We start from the raw sequence: 19,824 nt of genomic DNA on the forward strand, positions 1-19,824 counted from the left end.
TAAATATTTAATTCCTCTTGTGTTTTTATTGGTTATTTCCCAGGTTTCTGATTGGGTTCACCACAGATCATTTTTCCTGTGAAAATTTAGATTAGCGTTTTGTTTTCTTTGTTTTGTATTTTCGTGTTTATGTATGTGTTTTATGGTGGTGTACTTTATACCTAATGTATTATACAATATGTTTTTGTAATCTGTTTTATTTTTTTTATTTGTGTTTTGTGCTTTTCGAATAAAGTATTTTATATCTTGTGTTTAAATTATGTCTTAGGTGTTGTGTATACTGCGTTATTGTGTTAGAGCCCAATGCTCGGGTTCGAGTCTCGCCAACCCCAAGAAAAAATTGTTTTAATAGATATGGAGTTGAAAACTTTGTATTGAAATTGAAGTCGGGTAATAAGGTAAGCGGGTTGAGTTAGAACTTGATACGTTAATAGATGACTTTCTGCCCCCTTAAAGTGGGAGTCCACTTTTTGTCGTGGTGGGAACTAACAAAATTATGAAGGAAATGTTGCAAAAGTAGGGGAAATAATGAAAGACTTTAGAGAGTGTCAGAAATTTGCGAACAAGTCTAACTTGTAAAAAGGCTCATACATGTCATAGATAGACCAAGATTGCCAATTTACAGCTTATCAGTAGACGCAATGAAGTTACCAAAAACTAAGTTGGGCTATGAGAGTGGATTAGTTATCGTAAATTGATACCCTTAAGGGCTAAAAAGTTTGAAAAGGATTACTGCTTAATGAGGTGCTAAATCAATTGGAAGAACATGGTAGGATACAAATACCACTAGAGATTAAAGCAGTTAAGGACTTAAGAGTCATGGGAATGAGAAGCTTTTTTACTAAATATATACCGTTAATCCGCACCAAAGTGATGGAAATTAAAATCACCAATAATTATGTTGATCTAGGGGAAGATAACGAACCCAAATATATTATGGTAATTGAGAAAATCGGCGGAAAAAAGCTATTAAAACTAAACAGAATATTAAAGACTACAAGGTTAAGTGAAAGCGAATAAAAAAAATTTATGATAAAGTTGTGAGAAAGGAAATCGAAAAGAAAGAGCGCTAGAAAAGAAAGCCTTATTTTCGAAATCGATAGCAACGTCTGTAGAACTAACGAAAAGTTGGGTTTCTCTCGACCTTCATGCCACTCAAAATTTTCGCCCTTCTAAAGCCAACTACTTAAGGTTAAAAATAATCGCACTATAAGGGATATGTACTCCAATAGCATAAGACCTTCAGATAACTTGTTAGCTCCTCATAACGTGTTGACTTTTCCACATGCCGGTCTGTCAATTCTCTCCTTAGACTTTCGTTCGATCTTTCCGCAAAATTGCAGTTTTTCCTAACCTTACTATTACATTATACTTCTCGTCCCTTTCCATCATCTTGACTAGATGGCAATAATGTTTACATTCGTCTCTCCTACTCATCAAGCATTCATCAACAGAAACAAGCATATTACGCAAGTCCACTGTGATAATATCCATAGGCCTTTGATACTCAAAAGGTGTATTTACGTAACCCAATGGAAGTACTGTCCATAGAGCCTTTTTGCCGTTCGGGTGTAGTGATCGCAAAGTATTTTCTTGAGTCGCAATGTATAGCTCTTTAATGAAAACTTTTGGCACTACCCAAAGAAATAAAAATTTCATCATCTCTAGCCTACAGGTCGATAAAACGCTCTCTTCGGACACCATATCTTCTTATCAGTCATCGTTTATTCAAACCTTGAGAAGCAACACAAGTTCTCATATATTTTCAGGTTCACGTTCTAACTTTTACTTGTTAGCATATTTGTATTCAGACTTTTCAACTGCAACAAGGCCATGGATCCATTAATCACTAGAAAAAAAATTCAATTCCAGCATTACTCATACTCGAATACTACTCCTTTTTTAAAAATTTTTAATCTTTATTTTAAATGATACTGGAGAGACATCCCTTTTTACAGTTACTTTCACTGGATACCTCTTCCACCTTGACTTATATATCCTCATAGCTAAACTGCCTTATTGACTTTGTTACTTTCTTGCATACCAATCTCGTAAGTCCTGCACAGTAACCTTAACAGAAACATTGTCAGACTCGCGAACTATTTCACTCTCTTTCTTAGATAGACCTTCTCCATTCCTCTTCAACAAGATTCCCCATCCATTCTTTTAGGTTAACTAGTCGAAAACCTCGTTGCGGGAGATCCTTTTTGTCAAGCAGTTTAGTCTCACACCTCTTGAAAGTTTATGCTTCACTTAATAGACTTTTTATCTCTTAGTCAGGTTATCAAACTTAGTCGGCTCACTAATTTCTCTCAACTCACTCGTACCTTCTACCCTATGTATGTTTCGCTGTCTCACCCACTTATACTAACATAGCTTTCATCAGAGCCTATAACTAGCTCCATCTTTCAATTAAATTTATTAAGTTGACCACGAGAAGGCTATTACTTTCTCTACAGCTATCACCCTAACACTAAATCACTGAAATACCCTCTTTCAAAGCTCTGGTTCCTTTAGTATTGCACGAGTGTTTAGGATGAGACCCGTTACTAAAATAACGGCGTACCAATTGTTAAGTCCCTTTAACGGAATGCTCCGCTTGCCTGCTAGCCTTTCCATAATGTACTCCAAATATTTCATTAAGGAAGCCTACAGAGATTTCTTCAATACATCATAGATTTACCAAAACATGAACGGATCTTTAAAAACGTAACACTTCGACCCTTTTCAGGCGTGGCTCTAATAAACTCAAAACACTCCAACTCGATTTCATCGTGATAATATATATGCACTTTAAAAAATGCGCCTAGTAACTTATGAGTAAAATTATGTTTGTGTACTTACACTATTTATCGTTATTCAATACAGAAATTATATTATACTTTGTTAAAGAATGAAGCGGGTCACCTCACAACAACGCGCCAGAAAAAAAATTTATTAAACTGCGCTGCTGGTTTGCTTAGATATACGATACTATACCATTCGCTCGAACGAAATAAGAGGTCCACCAGCAACAACGCCATTGTCAGCCAAGACTTCCCACCGTGAGCTAATCTGCTTGAAGTGCGGGTCCCCGTTGCCAGCTTCGTGCCACGTACTATATACAAAAACTCTCATTTGGAGCCATAATAATATGGATTTTTTTTGACCCGTTCAAAATTTATTTAAAAAAAAATTGGTTTAAAGCTGTGGATGCCTCACTTATGGGCCTTTACAAGTTTTATAATCCACTTATTCATAGAGATAGAATCGTTTTATATTAGTAACAGTGTTTATTGAAAGTAAGGCGTATGAGTCGTTTATGTAAACACATCATCTCAATAGAAACTCTAAAGTTCTCAAAAGAGTTGCAAAATTAGTTTCGAATATTTTTTTATAGCTAAGATATATCCTTATTGATAACTTTATTAATAAAAATGCACAAATGCTCTAGTATAAATCTGAATACTTAATATTAATCACTTTTTATGCTAACAAACATTTAAAAATAACAATACTTTTTAAAGTTTAAGAACTTTTCTAAAAAGCCAATTATGTGTATGGTTCCCTCTTGAAGATCTAAATTGTATAAATTCTGTTGCATATTTTTGAAATTTATTAAGCTGGAGGTATAGGAAAGGATAAAACAGGTTTTCACAGCGTAAAAGGCAAACTTTTTTAAAATTAAGTCCAAAAGATTCTAGGTGGTGCATAACTGATATAATGGAATTTAAAATTTTTTTAAATGTATATAAACTATTTATTTAATGCTGACCACAAATGCCCAATTAACTAAAAAAAATCTCAAAAATTATTAATAAAGCTGCAATTCAAATAAATTTTTGCCATGAAACCACACTTTATTCTTTCAAAGTGGAAGTACTAAATAGATACAAGCTTTTCTCTGATCTAAAATAAGGATTTTCACAAAATATATTTTATATAATTCTTAACTATCATTCTCTGCACTTTCTAAAATCCTCTTTACCTTTTGACCTTTGGCTGCCATAAATCCCTACAAAAAAGAAAATGAACCCGATCAAGAAGAAATATATATAAAAAATAACCTCTATATTTTTTCCTTCTATATCTGAAAACCAACCCAGATTATCGGCAATAAGATGGTTACTCTAGAAAATGAAGGTTGGTAAAAAGAAAAGAGGGTTCAAATAATTCAAGTATGTTTAAAAAACTTTCTACCTTACATACTGGACAAGTTATAAACACAACTCCCTTTTCATACGATCTCTTGGAAAATTTTTTGTCCACTTTACTTTTGCAAATTCCACAAGTAAAGATTATACGCATTAACGGCTTGAATGAACCAACAATTTTTTTAGCTGGGTCATCAAAAAAAAGATTACTAGAATTATTACTTTCATTATTATTATTATCCTCGTTAATAACTTCATTACTTTCATTATAACCTTTCGTACAATCATTATCCTCAACGCAATCACCGCTATTACTATCTATTCGTTGAGTACTATAGAGCTGGGATCTTCCAAATTGAGAAATACATGAACGATTAAAAGAAGCAATATTTCTGGGCAGTAGCAGACTAAATATAACAGTCAATCGATGTAAACTCATTATTTTTTTTTTAAAAACTTCTAAAATCGATATTTTACGATATACTTTTTGGTCACGCCTAAAGTAACTGCCAAGGGAACGACCAACCCTATGCAGAACATGGGGTTGAGTTATCTAAATAAAGGAAATTCACTCTCAACTTTTATTGGTTTTGAAAAAAAGCTGGTGGTGGTCGATTCTGATACCTCCTTGTTGCTATATCAACTTTTATGCCTTTAGACTAAAGTTAATATTTTAATATTAAAAGAAGTTGATTTATTATATTTAATAGCGTATTGAATTGTTAGAAAGAAAGTATTATAATTTGAAAAACCCTTATTTTTGTAATGTCTTTACAAGTTGTTATTAATACAGTTCATACTAAAAATTAATACAGTTCATACTTCTCTTTTTCTCTACACAAAGAAAAAATATTTTTAACAACATATTACTTTATTTATTACAGTATATATTCTAACTTTTATTAGTTCTTTATTGATTATTAATTTCTCTAGTTAACAGGTGCCTAATTTCGTGATATGACCGAAAGTGCTGAGTACTAGTTTATCATAAATGGTTTAAAAAAAAAACCTTTTTTGTCTTGGAAATGGTACAAACTTTAAAATATTATTCCCGTGGGCTTTCTTTATTGTTATATTTTTAAATAATGTATAAACTTTTTATACTTGAACTTTGAGTGCAAAAAAAATTTTGCGTCCATATTTTTTCATTTTATAACTTTTAGAATAATACTTCACTTATATTTATCTTTATGCTATAGATAAGATTTGCTCTTATACAAAATCGTTCTGGAAAAACACGAATGGCTAAATGGCTTATTGCTTATACTGAAGACGAGAAAACCAAAGTTATAGAGGAAGTACACGCTTTAGTTACAATTCGAGAGTCGGGGTTTACTAATTTTATAGAGGTAACTTCTACTGTCATATATTTAAAAGTTCTTTTTATTTTACTTTTAATTTTTCATTAAAACATATATTGATTTATGAATACTATAATATTGCTAATTTTAAGGTTTGTGTCCTATTGCTTTTACTTAAACATTTGAATCATATATTTTTTTTAATTTTGTTAAATTTTTATTATTAAAAAATTCAAATTCATAAAGAATTGTTTATTGTGAATTTTAGTAACAAGGTAAATTTAATTTACTTTGCTTTTTTTTTAGTACCGCAATTTTAAGATTGTGTACAAAAAGTATGCTGGGCTGTATTTCTGCTTTTGCGTGGATGTCACCGACAGCAATTATACCTGTTTATACGCAATTCGAAATTTTGTGGAGGTTTTGGATCTCTATTTTAATAAAGTTTGCGAATTGGATTTGGGTAACAACTTCTTTGATTGAATTAAGTCTTTCGTAACTTTTTTAGTCTTGATTTCTAAAGAATTCCTTTTAATTTTAAATAACTTTTTATTAAAGTGTTTAATTTCTGGAAGGTTTATCTCATCTTCGACGAAATGTTTTTGGGAGGAGAGCTTGTAGAAATCGACATCGGACCTTTTGTTAGTCGCCTTAATCAAATTTTAAAGAACTAATAAAGTTTTATATTATTTTTGTCTGTGGGATGCTTTTGTTTTATTATTAGGTTTTTAGCAATATACATTTCTTTAGTAATGTTCCCCATGCGCTTTGCTACACTTGTATTGCACGTACTTTGTTTTAAAATAAGGTAAAGTTTAAGGCAGGAATAGAGGTTTTGCATTGTCTTTTTTTATCCCGTGCGCCTAATAGAATAGCACCATAAAAAAATTTGGTCACCAAAGTATATTTAAACTGTAGTAGTCCAAAAGACAGAAAAAAACTTAGAAAATAAGGAAACGCTTAAAAACGATTTATTAGTAAAATTAAAATATAATGTTTTCAATATTAGTCTTTAAAAAATTTAGAATATATTATAATGTTTATCATTCTAACTTTGCCCAGTAGATGAGTTTTTTTTAATTAAACTTTAGTTTTTTAAATGCTAACTTGACTGATTGGGTGGATTTTAAGTTTACCTATTTTCCTTGTTCCGAGTTAAGCCAAACCTTATTATCAGGAGTTATAGATCTTATAATATAAATTTCTGAAAGTACAGGCTTATCTCTTCAAGTAATCTAGTGGAGTTAAAAATTGGAGCTGATCTTTCTTAGTGTAGTTTAGAAACAAACAAAAAATCGCCAGTCTTTCACAAAAGCGATAGTCTCTAAATTTATTGTGTTTCAATCTACAATGGAGCTGGGGACTGCTACATATTTTATAAACTGATTGTTGACGGAACACGTTATATTTTAAGATAAGATTTTCACTATGTACCAGTGTAACCACGAGGTTTTATTACATCTGTTATAATCAGCTGCACTTGGTTTTAAAGGTCGTGGTTCTAAATATAATAAAGTTCTGTAAACAAAGGTGCTTTTTTCATAAAGTATCTTGTCCTGCTTTGCGGTTAAAAATTATTTTAAACACTGTTGCACTAATACTGGAAAGAAGGGCTTCAGTTTCAGTAAGGCTTCGTAAAAATCTGTATATCCAGTTATGTATGTCTTGCTATGCAATCAAGTATAGTAGAGTGAAAAAAAGTTACTGGCAACTCTATTCATAGCAAACGCTATAGCCAGCCTAGAAGTAAGAAGGCTAACTACCTGCAAGACTACAAAAAGTTATTGATATTAATATTATCAACGAAGAGCCAATATTTTTACAAGGCTTAACAGTAGTCTACATGAATTCGGTTAATTAGTCATTTATTTTTTTTGTAAAAAATAAAATTTTCTGCTAGTTTTGTGGGAGTACGAGCAGCGCGGCTGCGTCGCCTGTCTCCATCACGTGTGTGATGATTTATCTTGGGTCCTGAGTCGGGCAACAGTATATATATTCCTCATGTTCAATAAAACCTTATCTACCTCGTTTTCCTTCTTCCTCTTGTTCACGTGTTTTTCTTATATTTATATTATGACCGGTTGGTTAATGTATTGTTAAATTATTTAACAAGAGGTAATTAGGCAATAAAAATGACACTAAACGAACCATAAATAAGGTTTTTATAATGTTCGCGTTCCCTCCCAAACTGAATGGTTTTATATCTACATTACCTTCAGTTTAAATACCATCAGTTATTTAAATGTATTTGCCTATTTCCCCAGTTAGTAATAGTAAATTAGAAGCACACCATTTATATAAAATTCTTATATCGCCAGCATTGCCTCAAAACAAATATTTGGGAGACTTGATGTGGGCGAAAGTTGGCTCCTTATATCTGCCTATAACATCTAGCATCGACGTGACCATTGTGCGAACCAATAAAGGTAACAGCATTCTTTTAACTTAACTCGCTTACAACCAATTCTCTTTTTACCATATAGTAGAAAAGCAAATGCTCGAGCCTGACTCTCATTATGACGATTGAGCTCATAAATTTTTTCCGATACACGCCAATATTTTGTTCTGGATTTCGCTGCCATCGATGTAAAAGCAAATTCGAACACTAAGAATATGTAACCATTTCAATCTCCCATCATAGGGTTATAGTACACAAATTTGTGATATAGTTACACCCAGACATTACATACTTAGAAGTCTGAGCAATTTAATTAATTGAAGGTATTATAAGAAATTTCTATCAGAAAACGCGTCAAAGTAGGTTTAAAGCGCATTGCCGAAGACCGGATGACAGGCAGCTGTATAGTAACAAAAAGTACATTAAATCACATAGGCATTTGTAAATTACAGGTCATAGATGTTCTGCTCTCTTAAATGTGTCTCCATTTATTGGCATGTTAGGAAACTCACAACTTGAAAGATGCGAAGTGTCTCGAATATTTAAAACTCTATTATATTTAAGAACTTCCGAAATGATAACAAAATATGAATATACGATTAACTTTCGTTCCCTTTCCTTTGTTATAGTTTGTAAAAATCTAACATAAAAAATCTAAATGCATTCCATTTCTGGTCCGAATGTTTTACCCCATGAAAAATTAGTAATTTACTAAATTAGGGAGGAATAACGAACCACTAAATTTAAAATAATATTACTTAGCCTTTATCAAGGTAACAAAAGGATGGGTTAGGGATAGCTTCATAATTATTATTCAGCTCCCTAAAGTGGGGCAAACTTTTTAACCTGATAGGAAACCTAAAAGCTCTTTACTTTTCATACAAGGTGCTTGTTACAATGTTTCATAATGAAAATGAAAAGAGTAACTCGAATTTTAAACTATTGCCGAAATATATAAATTTTTTAACTGTAAGGAGGTTAAGTTTATTTTTATAGCCCAAAATTACCAAAAATTTGACCCAGGGAAAACGTCAATAAGGCTTAACACGATTATATCTATAAATAATTTAAACTATAATGGTATATACGTTGATAATTATTGTAACCAGCGCTCTAGTGGAGATAAAAATATGAACCTTAATGATGAGTTCTCCTGGATTGTTTATGGGTGATTTAACCGTTAGCGCGTAGCCCATTATTCGTTTTTTTTTAAGGGCTGTTTTGGTAAATCGGTAACAATAATCCTTATAATATATTAAATAGTTAGGGCATGGATCATAGGCTTTTATTTACCAGTGTAATATTAACAACGACTCAGGGCTCAGTTTAAAATGTTTCAGGAAGCTGCCAACCAGCTATGTACCCAATTTTTCTAAAATTTCATTATTTTTAAGTGTTACATGCACAGTTGCGAATTTTTACACTAGTAAATATTAGAAATGCTATAATAAACAAGTTTTAATTTGTAAAACACAAAAGTTATAATTTTTGTATAGCCAACTTTTTTGTAAGCCCATTTTTACTGAAGAGCTTTTAAGCATATAGAAGCTACACCACTTAAAGTGACACGAGGAGACGGAGGTAGCACTAAATTAGAATTTGTATAATTTTCGAAAGATAGATAACGTAAACAACATTTGTTACTTTTTAATATCGTCTTTATTGGGAAACGTTTAGTTTTGAACTTCTTACTTATGAAAAATGGATTTAAAGAAAAAGCTCTTTGAAGAAATAAAAGCTGTGGAGAGCCTTTCGACTCTCTGTAAGATTAGTACAAACATTTTATAGTTGACTATCTATATATATTGTTGTTTCAATATTTATTTTTTTTATTTCATATATGAATCTTTTATCTAGCTTTTGCGAAGAGCCACTCCATACCCCATCAAGATGTTGTGGGCGCTTTAAAAAGTCTAGAAATGGTAGCTGATGGATTTCTTAAAACTGAAATTAGTCAATCTCACAGTTTAGAGGTAACTACAAATAATTTTAGCGTCACCACTTTCTAATTATAATTTAGCTTACATCTTTTGGATGTAATCTTATTGATAATGGAAAAAGCCCAGAATTTGCACTTTTTAAGAGAGTGGAAGGGCTTCAAGGAGGCGTACATAGAAAAATATTACAAGATGAAGGTAAGTTAGTAAATTATTATTTTATGACGAAAAGTATATGTTTTTTTAGGACTTTTTGAGAGCTTTAACTATGCCAAAATGCTTGGATGGGTAGATATGGACCAAAATCAGAATGTAATATCTAAAAAGGAAGTTGAAGAGGATATCTGTCTATTAACGCTTCAGAAATTGGCGATCGATCCCAACTTAAAACCTTCTAGTCTTATTTTAAACATCCTACTTCGTCGAAAAGCTTTAAAAAAAATGTAAGTAACAATATTTAGGTAAAAAAAATAAGCTTGGGGACTTTTGATAACAATTCAAAGCGAACATTTAGAATGCTGACAATTTAATTATACTTAGACGGTGCTTTTATTATTATTATTGCACTCTCTGTGTGACTTCGATAAATTCTAACTGGGCTGCATTGTTTATAATCAAAATTAGTGCGAGGATTATATTTTTTATATATTTTTTTAGAACCACCAAGTACTTTATAGTTCAAAAAGGCCCCAATTTTAAATTTAATCTAAAGGAACAAGTTACCGAACTTACTGAAGACATGATAAAAAGGTTTTAGTTATTTGAAAAGGCATGATCGTTTGTTGATATTAATATTTAGAGGCATTTGGAAAGATTTATCGTTTAAAAAATATAATTTTATCGGCGGCGCCGTCTCCGGTGGTCACTTACATCCGTTGCTCAAAGTGACAATTATTACTATTATTATTAATTTCTAGATATATTTACTATTACTAATATTATTGTTAGTAACGTTTATTAATTATTTATACTTGTTACCTGCTGTGTGTTTTTAAAGGTTCGTGCTCAGTATCGAGAAAAGTTTTTAGAAATGGGTTTCACTGAAATGCCCACCAATCAATTCGTCGAAAGTTCGTTTTGGAATTTCGATGCACTTTTTCAGCCCCAAAAGCATCCCGCTAGAGATGCTCACGATACTTTTTTCTTAGCTGATCCCGCTTATTGGTGGCGAGGGTTTTTTATTTATATTAAAAAGTAGTATTGCTCAACGCAATTCTCTGTAGTTCCAAACTCCCTGAAGACTACATGCAACGCGTGAAACAAACTCACGAGTCTGGCGGAGGCACAGGCTCGCTTGGGTAAAACCCTGCATTAATGAAATTTTGAGGAGAGGATCATTGATTTTTAAAATTAATATCTAGCTACCGCTGCAAGTGGTCTGAAGAGGAGGCTAGGAAAAACCTTCTGAGGACTCACACGACAGCCGTGACCGCCAGAATGCTGAAGAACGCTGCCGACATGCATCCCTTCCGGCCGGTAAAGTACTTTTCAATTGATCGAGTCTTTCGAAATGAGACCACGGACTCAACCCATCTAGCAGAATTCCACCAGGTTGAAGGTTTCTTGGAATTTTTTTTTTTGCTGGCAGCGCTTTTGGTCTTTACCCTGCTTTTACGCTTCGAAAAGGAGTAATTGTGGACTATAATTTGTCTTTGGGCGATCTTATAGGGATTTTGCATTCTTTTTTTTTGAAGTTAGGTTTTAAATTTGTTTAATTTTGTACATGTGAGACGGATACTCTTTATTTCGTTACAGGGATTGCAAGCCTGCGCTTCAAGCCTGCATATAACCCATACACGGAGCCGAGTATGGAGATCTTTAGCTACCACGCTGGCCTTAAGAAATGGGTGCGGTTCCGTAACTGGCGATTCCCTGCACCGTTGCTACTTTCTACCTTTTTTTTGTAGGTGGAAGTGGGAAATAGCGGGATGTTCCGGCCAGAAATGTTGGAACCAATGGGTCTCCCCTCGGACGTTCGGGCCATCGCTTGGGGTCTTTCCTTGGAAAGGTATCTACTTTTTACTAGGAATTTATTGCCTGGAAGCGCCTGAGCGTTTGGCTGCAGGCCCGCTATGATTATGTACGGAATTGATAACATCCGAGACCTCGTGGGACACAAAGTCGACTTGAAATTTATTCGAGAGACGCCAATATGCAGCATATGATTGCTGGATTATTAAAAAGTACTAATAAAATTATATTTTTGTTTAAATTACATTTAATTTAGAAATTGTGCATTTGTCCTCGTTGAGTTCACTCGCTAGTTTGAGCAGTTCTTCGATCCGAGCTTTGTTTTCTTTGTCCTGTTCAAGGAGAGCTAAAAATTAAAAGTTAATGAAAAGAAAAAGATTGTAAAAAAAGTTTTTGAGTACCAGAGTTCACTTTATATTGCGCTGTACTTTTAGCCTCGTCAAGCTCTTCACGTAGTTTTTCGTTTTCGTTGCAAAGCTTGTAATGCCGGTTCACGATTTCTTCAATTGAATCTTAATAAAATATAAATTTTCTTATTAATAGCCACAAGTAAAGCCTACCTATTAGTGTAGAAAACTTTTCAATAAGTTACCTTCCAACTTTTGCAACTTTTTTGATACCACCGACGCGTAACTTTTTAGTTCATCATTCTCTTTTTGCAACTTTTTCTTAGAAATTATATAAAGGTGTTAATAGCTAAGAGTTTAGCAAAACGAGAGAATAAGCAATATATATGGACGCAAGATATTTTTAAAACTCATTGTTTTGTATTCATTTTGACGTACAGCTTTAATGAGTATTTGTGATTCTAAAGTCCATACATAAAGAGACAACTTAGAATAGACTCTTACTATAAGTTCCAGTTTACAAACCTTCATATGTTCTAAAAACTTATCACTCGTTTCTTTTAAGATTTTATTTTCTTTTAACAGTACTTCTTCTACGTTAATGGCCTCTTTTTTTAAATAATTTCCACGCTGCGTGGAACTGGTTAAAGATCCTTTATGAGCATCGGCTGGTAATATCCTCGTTCGACCTTTTTCAGAAAATATATTACTAATTGAGACATTACTTGTAGGTTCTTTATCTTTAATTTGGTCTCTTTCTCTACTCAAATTTGCTTGTACTTTTAATGCTTTTAAATTATTTGTTACCGCCTGTTTGTGGGATGCTGTACAACTGTTCGCAGAACTCGACTTACAACGCGTTGGAAGGCGAGAGGAGTTGACTGCGGGAATCATAATTTCATACAAAAAGAATCGGGTTAAAGTTGGTATTTTGGCAAAGTTTGAAAAACCCTTTTAATGCAGACAAACCTCTTAGCCTCCCTTTCCTTTTCTGCAATGTAAAGGAAAAGCTAGGACTGTGTCAATGGTGTATTAATACGAATATATTATGCTATTTAAAACTAGCAAGCTTGTAAACCAACAAACCATCATATTTTTTAAAAGGAGAAAAGCTAATAGATCATAAACTTTTTGAAAATACAAATATATACTTTACTAATATTAAGTACTAATATGTATAAACTAAGTTTTTGGTCGAGTTCACAGTCTCAGGGCGATATTAAATATTATAATTACTATATTGATCTTTGAAATGTAATGTTAAAGCAAAGTTTATAATAATTTTATTATGGAAACGGAGCAATAAAATATTAAACGATTTTTTATTTATTTATTAATATGTGTAACAGAACGCACTTCTTCACTTAAGGTGTACAACGGCATGGAATTTGCGATTAACACCGATTTGGGCTTCGATCATTAGTAAAGTAAAAGGTTCGTACATAACTGACGCTTCAAATATAGGGTTTTTCAATTTATTCCATCCTTTCGTATGTCTTTAAATACCTGTAAGTTCTTTAATGGCTAAACTTCAACTTCTCTATGAGAACAAGCATCGCTAATAAACACAATATTAGTTTATTTGGGTTATGAGCTAATAAAAACGGCACCTTCTGACAAGAGAGGTAGGGCGTGGATAATCATTTTTTACAAAAATAACTTGTTCTTTAATGATAATTTACTTTTTCGGGTTGGGAAATGTGTAAAAGAGAAGCCACATTCGTCTTAGCTTTGTTAATAACATAAACTTTAATATAATAACTTATTCTTTTGTTAATTATGATTCCTAACTATATAATAACGGAAATTGAGGACTGTAAACCCCTTTAAATTTGAGGCGGACGTCTGGTTCCTTCTTACGCTTTACCATGAAAAAAACTTGTCTTGATCACATTAATTATTTCTCTCCTTTTTGATACCAATTTGCTATATTCTTAAGAGTAAAAATAAAATGTAAATGTATCGGAGTTTTATGTATACACAGAGCTAACTTTAAATACCCAGAACTAGCACCTTAATAGCCTCTTAACCGGCGCATTATTTTTTTTTCTAATTTTATTGTATTGCCATGGCATTGGGTCTACACATGAAATGGTTTTGGGGGTTAGAAAAGCTTTTACATCCCTGTTGTGCGACAAGCTGTGTATCCAGCCATTTAAAACACAGGCGCCTGCAACCCTGGACTTACGGAATTACATGCAGTGTCCTCGCTTCAACCGAGACTGCTGTGCGTTGCTTGCAAATCGAGACTTTACGGTAGGCCATTTAATTGGAACCGTTTAATACAATTTACCAAAGAATGCAACGTTGATTTACAAAAAACGGCTAATTGAATACACCAACAGAATTTTCTGGTAGGTGTTCATTTAGTGGGCCTTGAGACGTTGCGCCCTACCGCCTTCAGCGTGAGGCACTGTGTGTTTACGCTATTTAAGGGTAGTGATGAAAGAGAAAAGAAAAGAAAAAAAGGATAACTCCAACTAATTTCATTTACTTTACTTTGTCCACTGTTAATCCAATCAATAGCTCGATGTTTGCTGACCCGATCGTAACCTGAAAAGTTCACATTTTTTTAAATTGGCCCTGAACTTTTTCTATAATTGACTCTTTCTTTTTTAGTCCTTTAGATTGAAAGAGAGGCAAAGTGTTGAGGTAAAGATCCCAGTTCATAAGTTTTAACGCAAATTACCATTTTTAGGCAATTTTAGGATATTATTGATTATTTAATTGCTTAGTGGTTAGTTTATAATGAAGGGTCCCGAAAAAATAAACTAGCAGTCGTGTTAATTTTTTAGTGTTTTTTTTGTTTTAGTCACACCAGTACATCTCTATATATATACATATTTACATTTGTTTACAATTAATTTTAAAGGGCTTAAAGTTAAGATACCGGTCAGTAAAGGTTTAAATACCCTAACACAAAGCAGCCTGAAAAGCGGAATAATTTTTTTTGGACACAAATACTACGGTCAGCAAGAGAAGCGCTTAAACCGGTAAACCTGAATTTTCTCCTCAAAAATGATGAGACAAAAGCATTTATCAGCTAGTTTCTCCAAAATGAGTTTATAACTATCTGGGGGGACTGAAAACTAGCGGAGCGGGCCCCGTCCTTCGTCATATAGCGTAAGTATGATTGGAACCCATTAAAAGCACTACCAACGGAGGCTCCTCCCAGACCCTTTATTTAATTCAACTGATGCGATCAGATTAATCATAACTTTTTAATTGTCTGATTGCATTGTCAATATATTTAATTTATCACATGCATATATATTTAGCTAATTTATCATAACTCGAATTGATTTCATTTTAAGAATGTAGATGCAAATTTCCATTGCTTCTTCAATGTTGTTGAGTTCAGAGTATTATGAGGCAGAGTGACTATACCCACACATTTATCGTTTATGGGGCTATTGTGTATTATTATTAATTACCTTATTGGCTTTCTTCAAAAGTGTTTCCTTTAAGTAAAATAATTATTAAGTTAAAGCATTGGCATGAGCATACTCCGCTTATTGTTACGATTGAGCACATCATGTTATTACCTCGAACACCTATTCTCATGCACCCTGAGGTGAACTCTTAGATAAAACCTTGCCCGGTTGAGTTTCTTGATTTCTATTTATAGTAAAGCGCGTCTAGTGTCTCTTTTATATGATCTTGGTCCTGGTTTTAACCTTGTTTTCTAAGTTTCTTTCTCAGCTTTTGACTAATTCCTTCTCTTTTTCATGTTATAATTTCGTTTATAATAAAATGTACTTAATAACCTATTTTTATACTTTTTATTATTCTTTTAATTGTTAATTGTAATTTTGGCGCACTTTATTATCTTCATGGAACCCTTACGACTTTTAAGTCGTAAAACTTATAGCATCGGATAGCTTCCATTCTAGTTTTCAAGATTCACCGAAAAAAGGTTGCGATGCAACCTCCTGAAATTTCAGTCTTGGGTTTTTTTGAATAAAATATAAAAAAAACGTCAGCGATAAGAAATAAAACAGAGATGCCGACCTTCTCTTTCTTTAACCGCTGACCTATGATACTATCTATCTTGCTTCATTTTTTGCCTTGTGCACAGACACTATCTCCTCTAGTGACCGAAGTATGATAAAGATTACTCAGTACAAAAACAATATATTGTAATTTATTAACTTCACTAGCCCAGGATGCTACTCAACGCAAGAAGCAGGCCAACCGCAACCACGCGATAGAAGAAAAAGATCTCTGGAGCCGCGCCACTGGCTAGCTTTTATACATAATTTACAACCTTAGCCGTCATTAAGATGCACTTACTGACTACACATATTATTTCTTCTATCATGCAACTCTAAGTTAACTTTTTTAAAAAGTTGTAACGGTTTGTGGAGTGCTACATTTTGCTGATAGTACCTACTTCTCTCCTTTAATTAGCTTGACAAAGAAATCACAATGCTACGCGCTCTCATCCGGGGGGCTAGCATTAGAATAAGAATCACGGATGCTTGAACAGTAGGAAGTATCCCTAAATAACCTCCATTTTCGCGAAAACGAGTTCAGCTGAAGTTATAAAATTGTCTAGGAGATTAGTAAAACCTTTGCTTTCATGCTTACTCATTGCTTTAATAGAACAAGAGATCCTCTCCTGTTGTACTTAAAAAGTTTATATAGAAATCGCAACTTAAATTCTTAAGCCTTAACTACCTTAAGTCTTTTTTGTTTTATAATTTTACACTATTATAATACTTTATTGTTAAGGATATTTTGGTACTTAAATTTTGAAACCAAGATCAAAACAAGGAAACTTATTAAATTTTGAGAATTTTTAGTAACTTAAAATGTTTCGAACCAAGTTTGATTAGTATATCCAAGCAAAGTTTAACTTTAAAATTAAAGGATGTGGATTTATAGTCAACTACTACTGGCCATCCTTCGTGATATGAGAAGATCTACTTATTAAAAAAATTGTACACGAGCCTAATAGAAATGGCTGGTCAACTTCTCACTTTAACAAGTGAATTTAGAAAATAAAAGAAATGAGGTTAACAAAACCCTTTATAATAATAATGTTTGCCATAAAAAAAGCTGCTACGACCTAATTCTAGGCAAAACCCCACTTATATCCTCATAATCTTTACTTGTGATCGGTTCACGATGTTGTTGGATATTTTAGTCTCATCGCCCTCTCCATCCAGATGTCGGCTGCGCAGGAAAAACCGACTAACAACGCAGAACACCAGCAGATTTAACACCGTGAGACCTGTCTATGCCTGCTACTGAGATCTGGCAGTACGTTCCAGCTGAAAGGGCCTGAAAAGGCGAATTTAATTTATAAAATTGTATAGAGTAGCTAATTGCTACCTTTGTTAGCCTCCCGGGATTCACCGCTAGAGAGTCATTAACAATCTGTTTACAGAGTTAAGCAAAGAAAGGGGATAGGTTGCTGAAGATAACGACATACCTTTGCAAAAAATTTCATATCAGAAGGGAGAATTAAAATATCAGGAGTGCAGGCCATCTCGAGTTTGTCTATCCGGCTAGTCTCCAAGTTGACTTCCATTGCAGGAGGGTAAAGCGGATAAAAACTAATAAGTTTGGAGAATAAAAAAAATTGGAATCGGTAGTTTATCAAGGAAAGGACAACAACCTTCGTTGCTCGATTAGGTGATTCGCTAATCTTCCCAGCCGGTCGGTACGTACGCCTTCACTTTGCCTGCAAACAGTAGAATTAGAAGTTATTTTTTATTATTACTTTTTTACTAAATAGAAACTTGAAAACTTCTTCCTTGCTGAGATGAAACAACACGTCTGTGGCAGTTACGCCAATCACAATTTCGTTTACCGAGAAAGTGCAGGGGTTGGAGAGGTACCGGAGCCTCTAGAAAACTCTATACAAGGTTGATCCTCTTAAGGAAGCTTCACATCTCGGTGTACCTCATGCATAAATGGGCCCTGAAACGGTGGTTGAGGGAAAATGCGATCGTGATGGACATCTCGCAGAGACGGAACAATTAACAAAAGCAAATTTTCTGATAAACTCAGGGCTTTTTTAAAACGCGGGGTTAAAAGATTTTCGTATATCTAAGCGTACCTGCGCGTGAGATACTATAGTTAATTAGATAATAGTTCATACCTCTTCAAAGCTTTTTTCTACGCTACAGCTTTGTATAACCGGATGTTTTAAATCGACAAACGGGCCGATCTAAACGATTTTGCAGCTAATACACACGAAGGCGTCAACTTGTTTACCAGCATAAGAATATCAGGAGGCTCTTCTGTGAGTACCTCGATTAATGCATCCAAAGTTTTATAAAAAAGGCCATCACTAGCGGTAAAAGGCCCACATGCAACAGTTAGCTCGAGAGACTTACGATCTGCATAATTTCTCAGTTTATCTACTCTGCTCGCCAGCATTTGCTTTCGGGCGTCCTTGCATAGTAAATGTAAAAAGTAGCACCGACCGAATAACACTTTTTTTTCGAGGTCTCCACCTGGTGCACTCTGCTGACTAGAAGTGATGATCCCACACTGTTCACGCCTTCGACTCCCAAGATCTGTACTTGAATATTCAGTGCAGTTTCTTAAAGGGCTGGCGTAAAGCGGCCGGCAACCTGCCCTGGAAACACCGCGAACTCTGGAATTTTAGAAACGTCAAGTTCCAGACAGCGACCGTTGGAGATCTCAAGTGGCGGGAGAAGCACGATTGACTTATCGTTAAGGCGGCCTTCACTACAGCAGCACACGCGGCCCACCGTCCAAACAGGTTCCTTTAGTAAGCTCAAGACTAAAAGGGGCTGTTGCATTATTAAACACCTAGACATACTTGCTGTGCAAAGGTCACGTGACTACTCTGTGTAAAGTTGAATCTCTTCTGCAAAATACAACCGAGGCGCTCCATACGTTTGTTTAGGGCTAACAGCAAAGGCATATTCAACATTCTCTTAGTCATACAAAGCACGAACGTAGTTTACCAAGAATTCTGTCTTGAGTTTTTTCAAACATAAAACGATAAGGCTCCATTTGGCTATTGCTGAAAACTTTCAACGACCAAGGCACAAAGGTCTTGCCGAGTTGAGTAATAATTAAATCTTCGTTGAAAACACATTCCACCTAAAAAAAAAAGTTACAGGTCTTCCGCCATACCGCCTTCTTATAACCTTTTTCCTTGTGTATTCTTCTGAGGTCAAGCTTTCCGCGCTAATAATATTTTAAACAAAAAATTGAATGAAATTTTCGGTATCTATTAGGAGGTACTTACCCAGCAGAAGATACTTCAGAAGGAAAAATAGGAGACAAGTGCTTATTATATTTTTCTGGTGTTTTTAAAGGACTTAAAGAAAAGTCGATTTTATCTAAGCTAAATAAGTTAATGAAAAAATTAGTTCCTAAACACTTGCAAACAGTCTTACAAATATTACTAAAAACTATGTAAAAGTTATGGCAATAAATTTCTAGAGTTTGAGTGTAATCTTCTAGCTCGATAAATAAACACTATATTTTAATTTACCAAAGTTTGAAAAAAAAACTAACGCTTTTACCGTTTGTTATTGAGACCCCCTTATAAAATCTTGAGTTTAAATAATATTTATATATAAGTGTTTCGGAGAGAAGAAAAAGTCAGAATTTAGAACCAAGAATTTTTATCCACGTCTATAAATTTAGGTGGCCTACATTTTTTATACAACAGGTCGGTCCTCTTTTTCACCGTAACCTTTTCTATGCACCTATAAAAATAAGAAAAAAGAGAATAGATTGTTACGT

At 33.7% G+C, this 19,824-nt stretch overlaps 3 protein-coding genes and 2 long non-coding RNA genes across 6 annotated transcripts; 2 read left to right on the forward strand and 3 right to left on the reverse strand.

The window, feature by feature from the left end:
* Window positions 1-3,933: 3,933 nt before the first annotated feature.
* Window positions 3,934-4,619, reverse strand: LOC135121470 (uncharacterized). The gene is made up of 3 exons (XR_010278987.1): window positions 4,180-4,619; window positions 4,047-4,109; window positions 3,934-3,994 (listed from the first exon to the last, which is right to left on the reverse strand). It is a non-coding gene; the product is annotated as an uncharacterized LOC135121470 (long non-coding RNA).
* Window positions 4,620-5,070: 451 nt separating this feature from the next.
* Window positions 5,071-6,080, forward strand: LOC135121502 (uncharacterized). Of its 2 annotated transcripts, none has more exons than XR_010279010.1 (4): window positions 5,071-5,161; window positions 5,333-5,482; window positions 5,741-5,897; window positions 5,993-6,080. It is a non-coding gene; the product is annotated as an uncharacterized LOC135121502 (long non-coding RNA). The 2 variants fall into 2 exon arrangements; XR_010279009.1 differs by having other exon boundaries at window positions 6,010-6,070.
* Window positions 6,081-9,530: 3,450 nt separating this feature from the next.
* LOC135121491 (phenylalanine--tRNA ligase alpha subunit-like) lies at window positions 9,531-11,934 on the forward strand. The gene is made up of 13 exons (XM_064045804.1): window positions 9,531-9,594; window positions 9,690-9,805; window positions 9,853-9,967; window positions 10,017-10,212; window positions 10,427-10,519; window positions 10,569-10,653; window positions 10,767-10,933; window positions 10,993-11,067; window positions 11,131-11,327; window positions 11,396-11,467; window positions 11,525-11,616; window positions 11,677-11,777; window positions 11,835-11,934. Exons 1-13 carry the CDS (start codon window positions 9,534-9,536, stop codon window positions 11,932-11,934), a joined length of 1,470 nt encoding a protein of 489 aa, XP_063901874.1. The 5' UTR covers window positions 9,531-9,533.
* A 42-nt stretch (window positions 11,935-11,976) lies between these two features.
* Window positions 11,977-12,981, reverse strand: LOC135121492 (uncharacterized). Its single transcript, XM_064045805.1, has 4 exons — window positions 12,592-12,981; window positions 12,333-12,408; window positions 12,142-12,252; window positions 11,977-12,086 (listed from the first exon to the last, which is right to left on the reverse strand). The coding sequence occupies exons 1-4, from the start codon at window positions 12,979-12,981 to the stop codon at window positions 11,977-11,979; spliced, it is 687 nt and encodes a 228-aa protein (XP_063901875.1).
* A 4,151-nt stretch (window positions 12,982-17,132) lies between these two features.
* LOC135121483 (DNA polymerase alpha subunit B-like) lies at window positions 17,133-19,775 on the reverse strand. The gene is made up of 16 exons (XM_064045796.1): window positions 19,695-19,775; window positions 19,322-19,420; window positions 19,221-19,260; window positions 19,035-19,173; window positions 18,887-18,975; window positions 18,675-18,830; window positions 18,555-18,617; window positions 18,313-18,492; window positions 18,197-18,265; window positions 17,998-18,144; window positions 17,835-17,941; window positions 17,711-17,776; window positions 17,525-17,648; window positions 17,425-17,469; window positions 17,324-17,373; window positions 17,133-17,265 (listed from the first exon to the last, which is right to left on the reverse strand). Exons 4-16 carry the CDS (start codon window positions 19,081-19,083, stop codon window positions 17,181-17,183), a joined length of 1,230 nt encoding a protein of 409 aa, XP_063901866.1. The 5' UTR covers window positions 19,084-19,173; window positions 19,221-19,260; window positions 19,322-19,420; window positions 19,695-19,775; the 3' UTR covers window positions 17,133-17,180.
* Between the last annotated feature and the right edge of the window lie 49 nt (window positions 19,776-19,824).

Source organism: Zophobas morio, unplaced genomic scaffold (assembly GCF_036711695.1).
Source record: "Zophobas morio isolate AGI-343-1 ecotype UQ-CSIRO unplaced genomic scaffold, CSIRO_AGI_Zmor_V1 ptg000599l, whole genome shotgun sequence".
Lineage (NCBI taxonomy): Eukaryota > Metazoa > Arthropoda > Insecta > Coleoptera > Tenebrionidae > Zophobas > Zophobas morio.

What these genes read in the sequence shown, in the direction of transcription:
- LOC135121491 (XM_064045804.1), top strand. Translation starts at nt 9,534, where the DNA reads ATGGATTTAAAGAAAAAGCTCTTTGAAGAAATAAAAGCTGTGGAGAGC. An exon ending in GGAGAGCCTTTCGACTCTCT is followed by an intron (nt 9,595 to 9,689) that starts GTAAGATTAGTA and finishes TCTTTTATCTAG; the next exon opens with CTTTTGCGAAGAGCCACTCC. An exon ending in AAAAATATTACAAGATGAAG is followed by an intron (nt 9,968 to 10,016) that starts GTAAGTTAGTAA and finishes ATGTTTTTTTAG; the next exon opens with GACTTTTTGAGAGCTTTAAC.
- LOC135121492 (XM_064045805.1), bottom strand. Translation starts at nt 12,981, where the DNA reads ATGATTCCCGCAGTCAACTCCTCTCGCCTTCCAACGCGTTGTAAGTCG. An exon ending in AAAGTTGCAAAAGTTGGAAG is followed by an intron (nt 12,253 to 12,332) that starts GTAACTTATTGA and finishes TATTTTATTAAG; the next exon opens with ATTCAATTGAAGAAATCGTG. An exon ending in GCAATATAAAGTGAACTCTG is followed by an intron (nt 12,087 to 12,141) that starts GTACTCAAAAAC and finishes TTTAATTTTTAG; the next exon opens with CTCTCCTTGAACAGGACAAA.
- LOC135121483 (XM_064045796.1), bottom strand. Translation starts at nt 19,083, where the DNA reads ATGGAGCCTTATCGTTTTATGTTTGAAAAAACTCAAGACAGAATTCTT. An exon ending in TCGCGGTGTTTCCAGGGCAG is followed by an intron (nt 18,618 to 18,674) that starts GTTGCCGGCCGC and finishes ATTCAAGTACAG; the next exon opens with ATCTTGGGAGTCGAAGGCGT. An exon ending in AGCAAGGAAGAAGTTTTCAA is followed by an intron (nt 17,777 to 17,834) that starts GTTTCTATTTAG and finishes TACTGTTTGCAG; the next exon opens with GCAAAGTGAAGGCGTACGTA.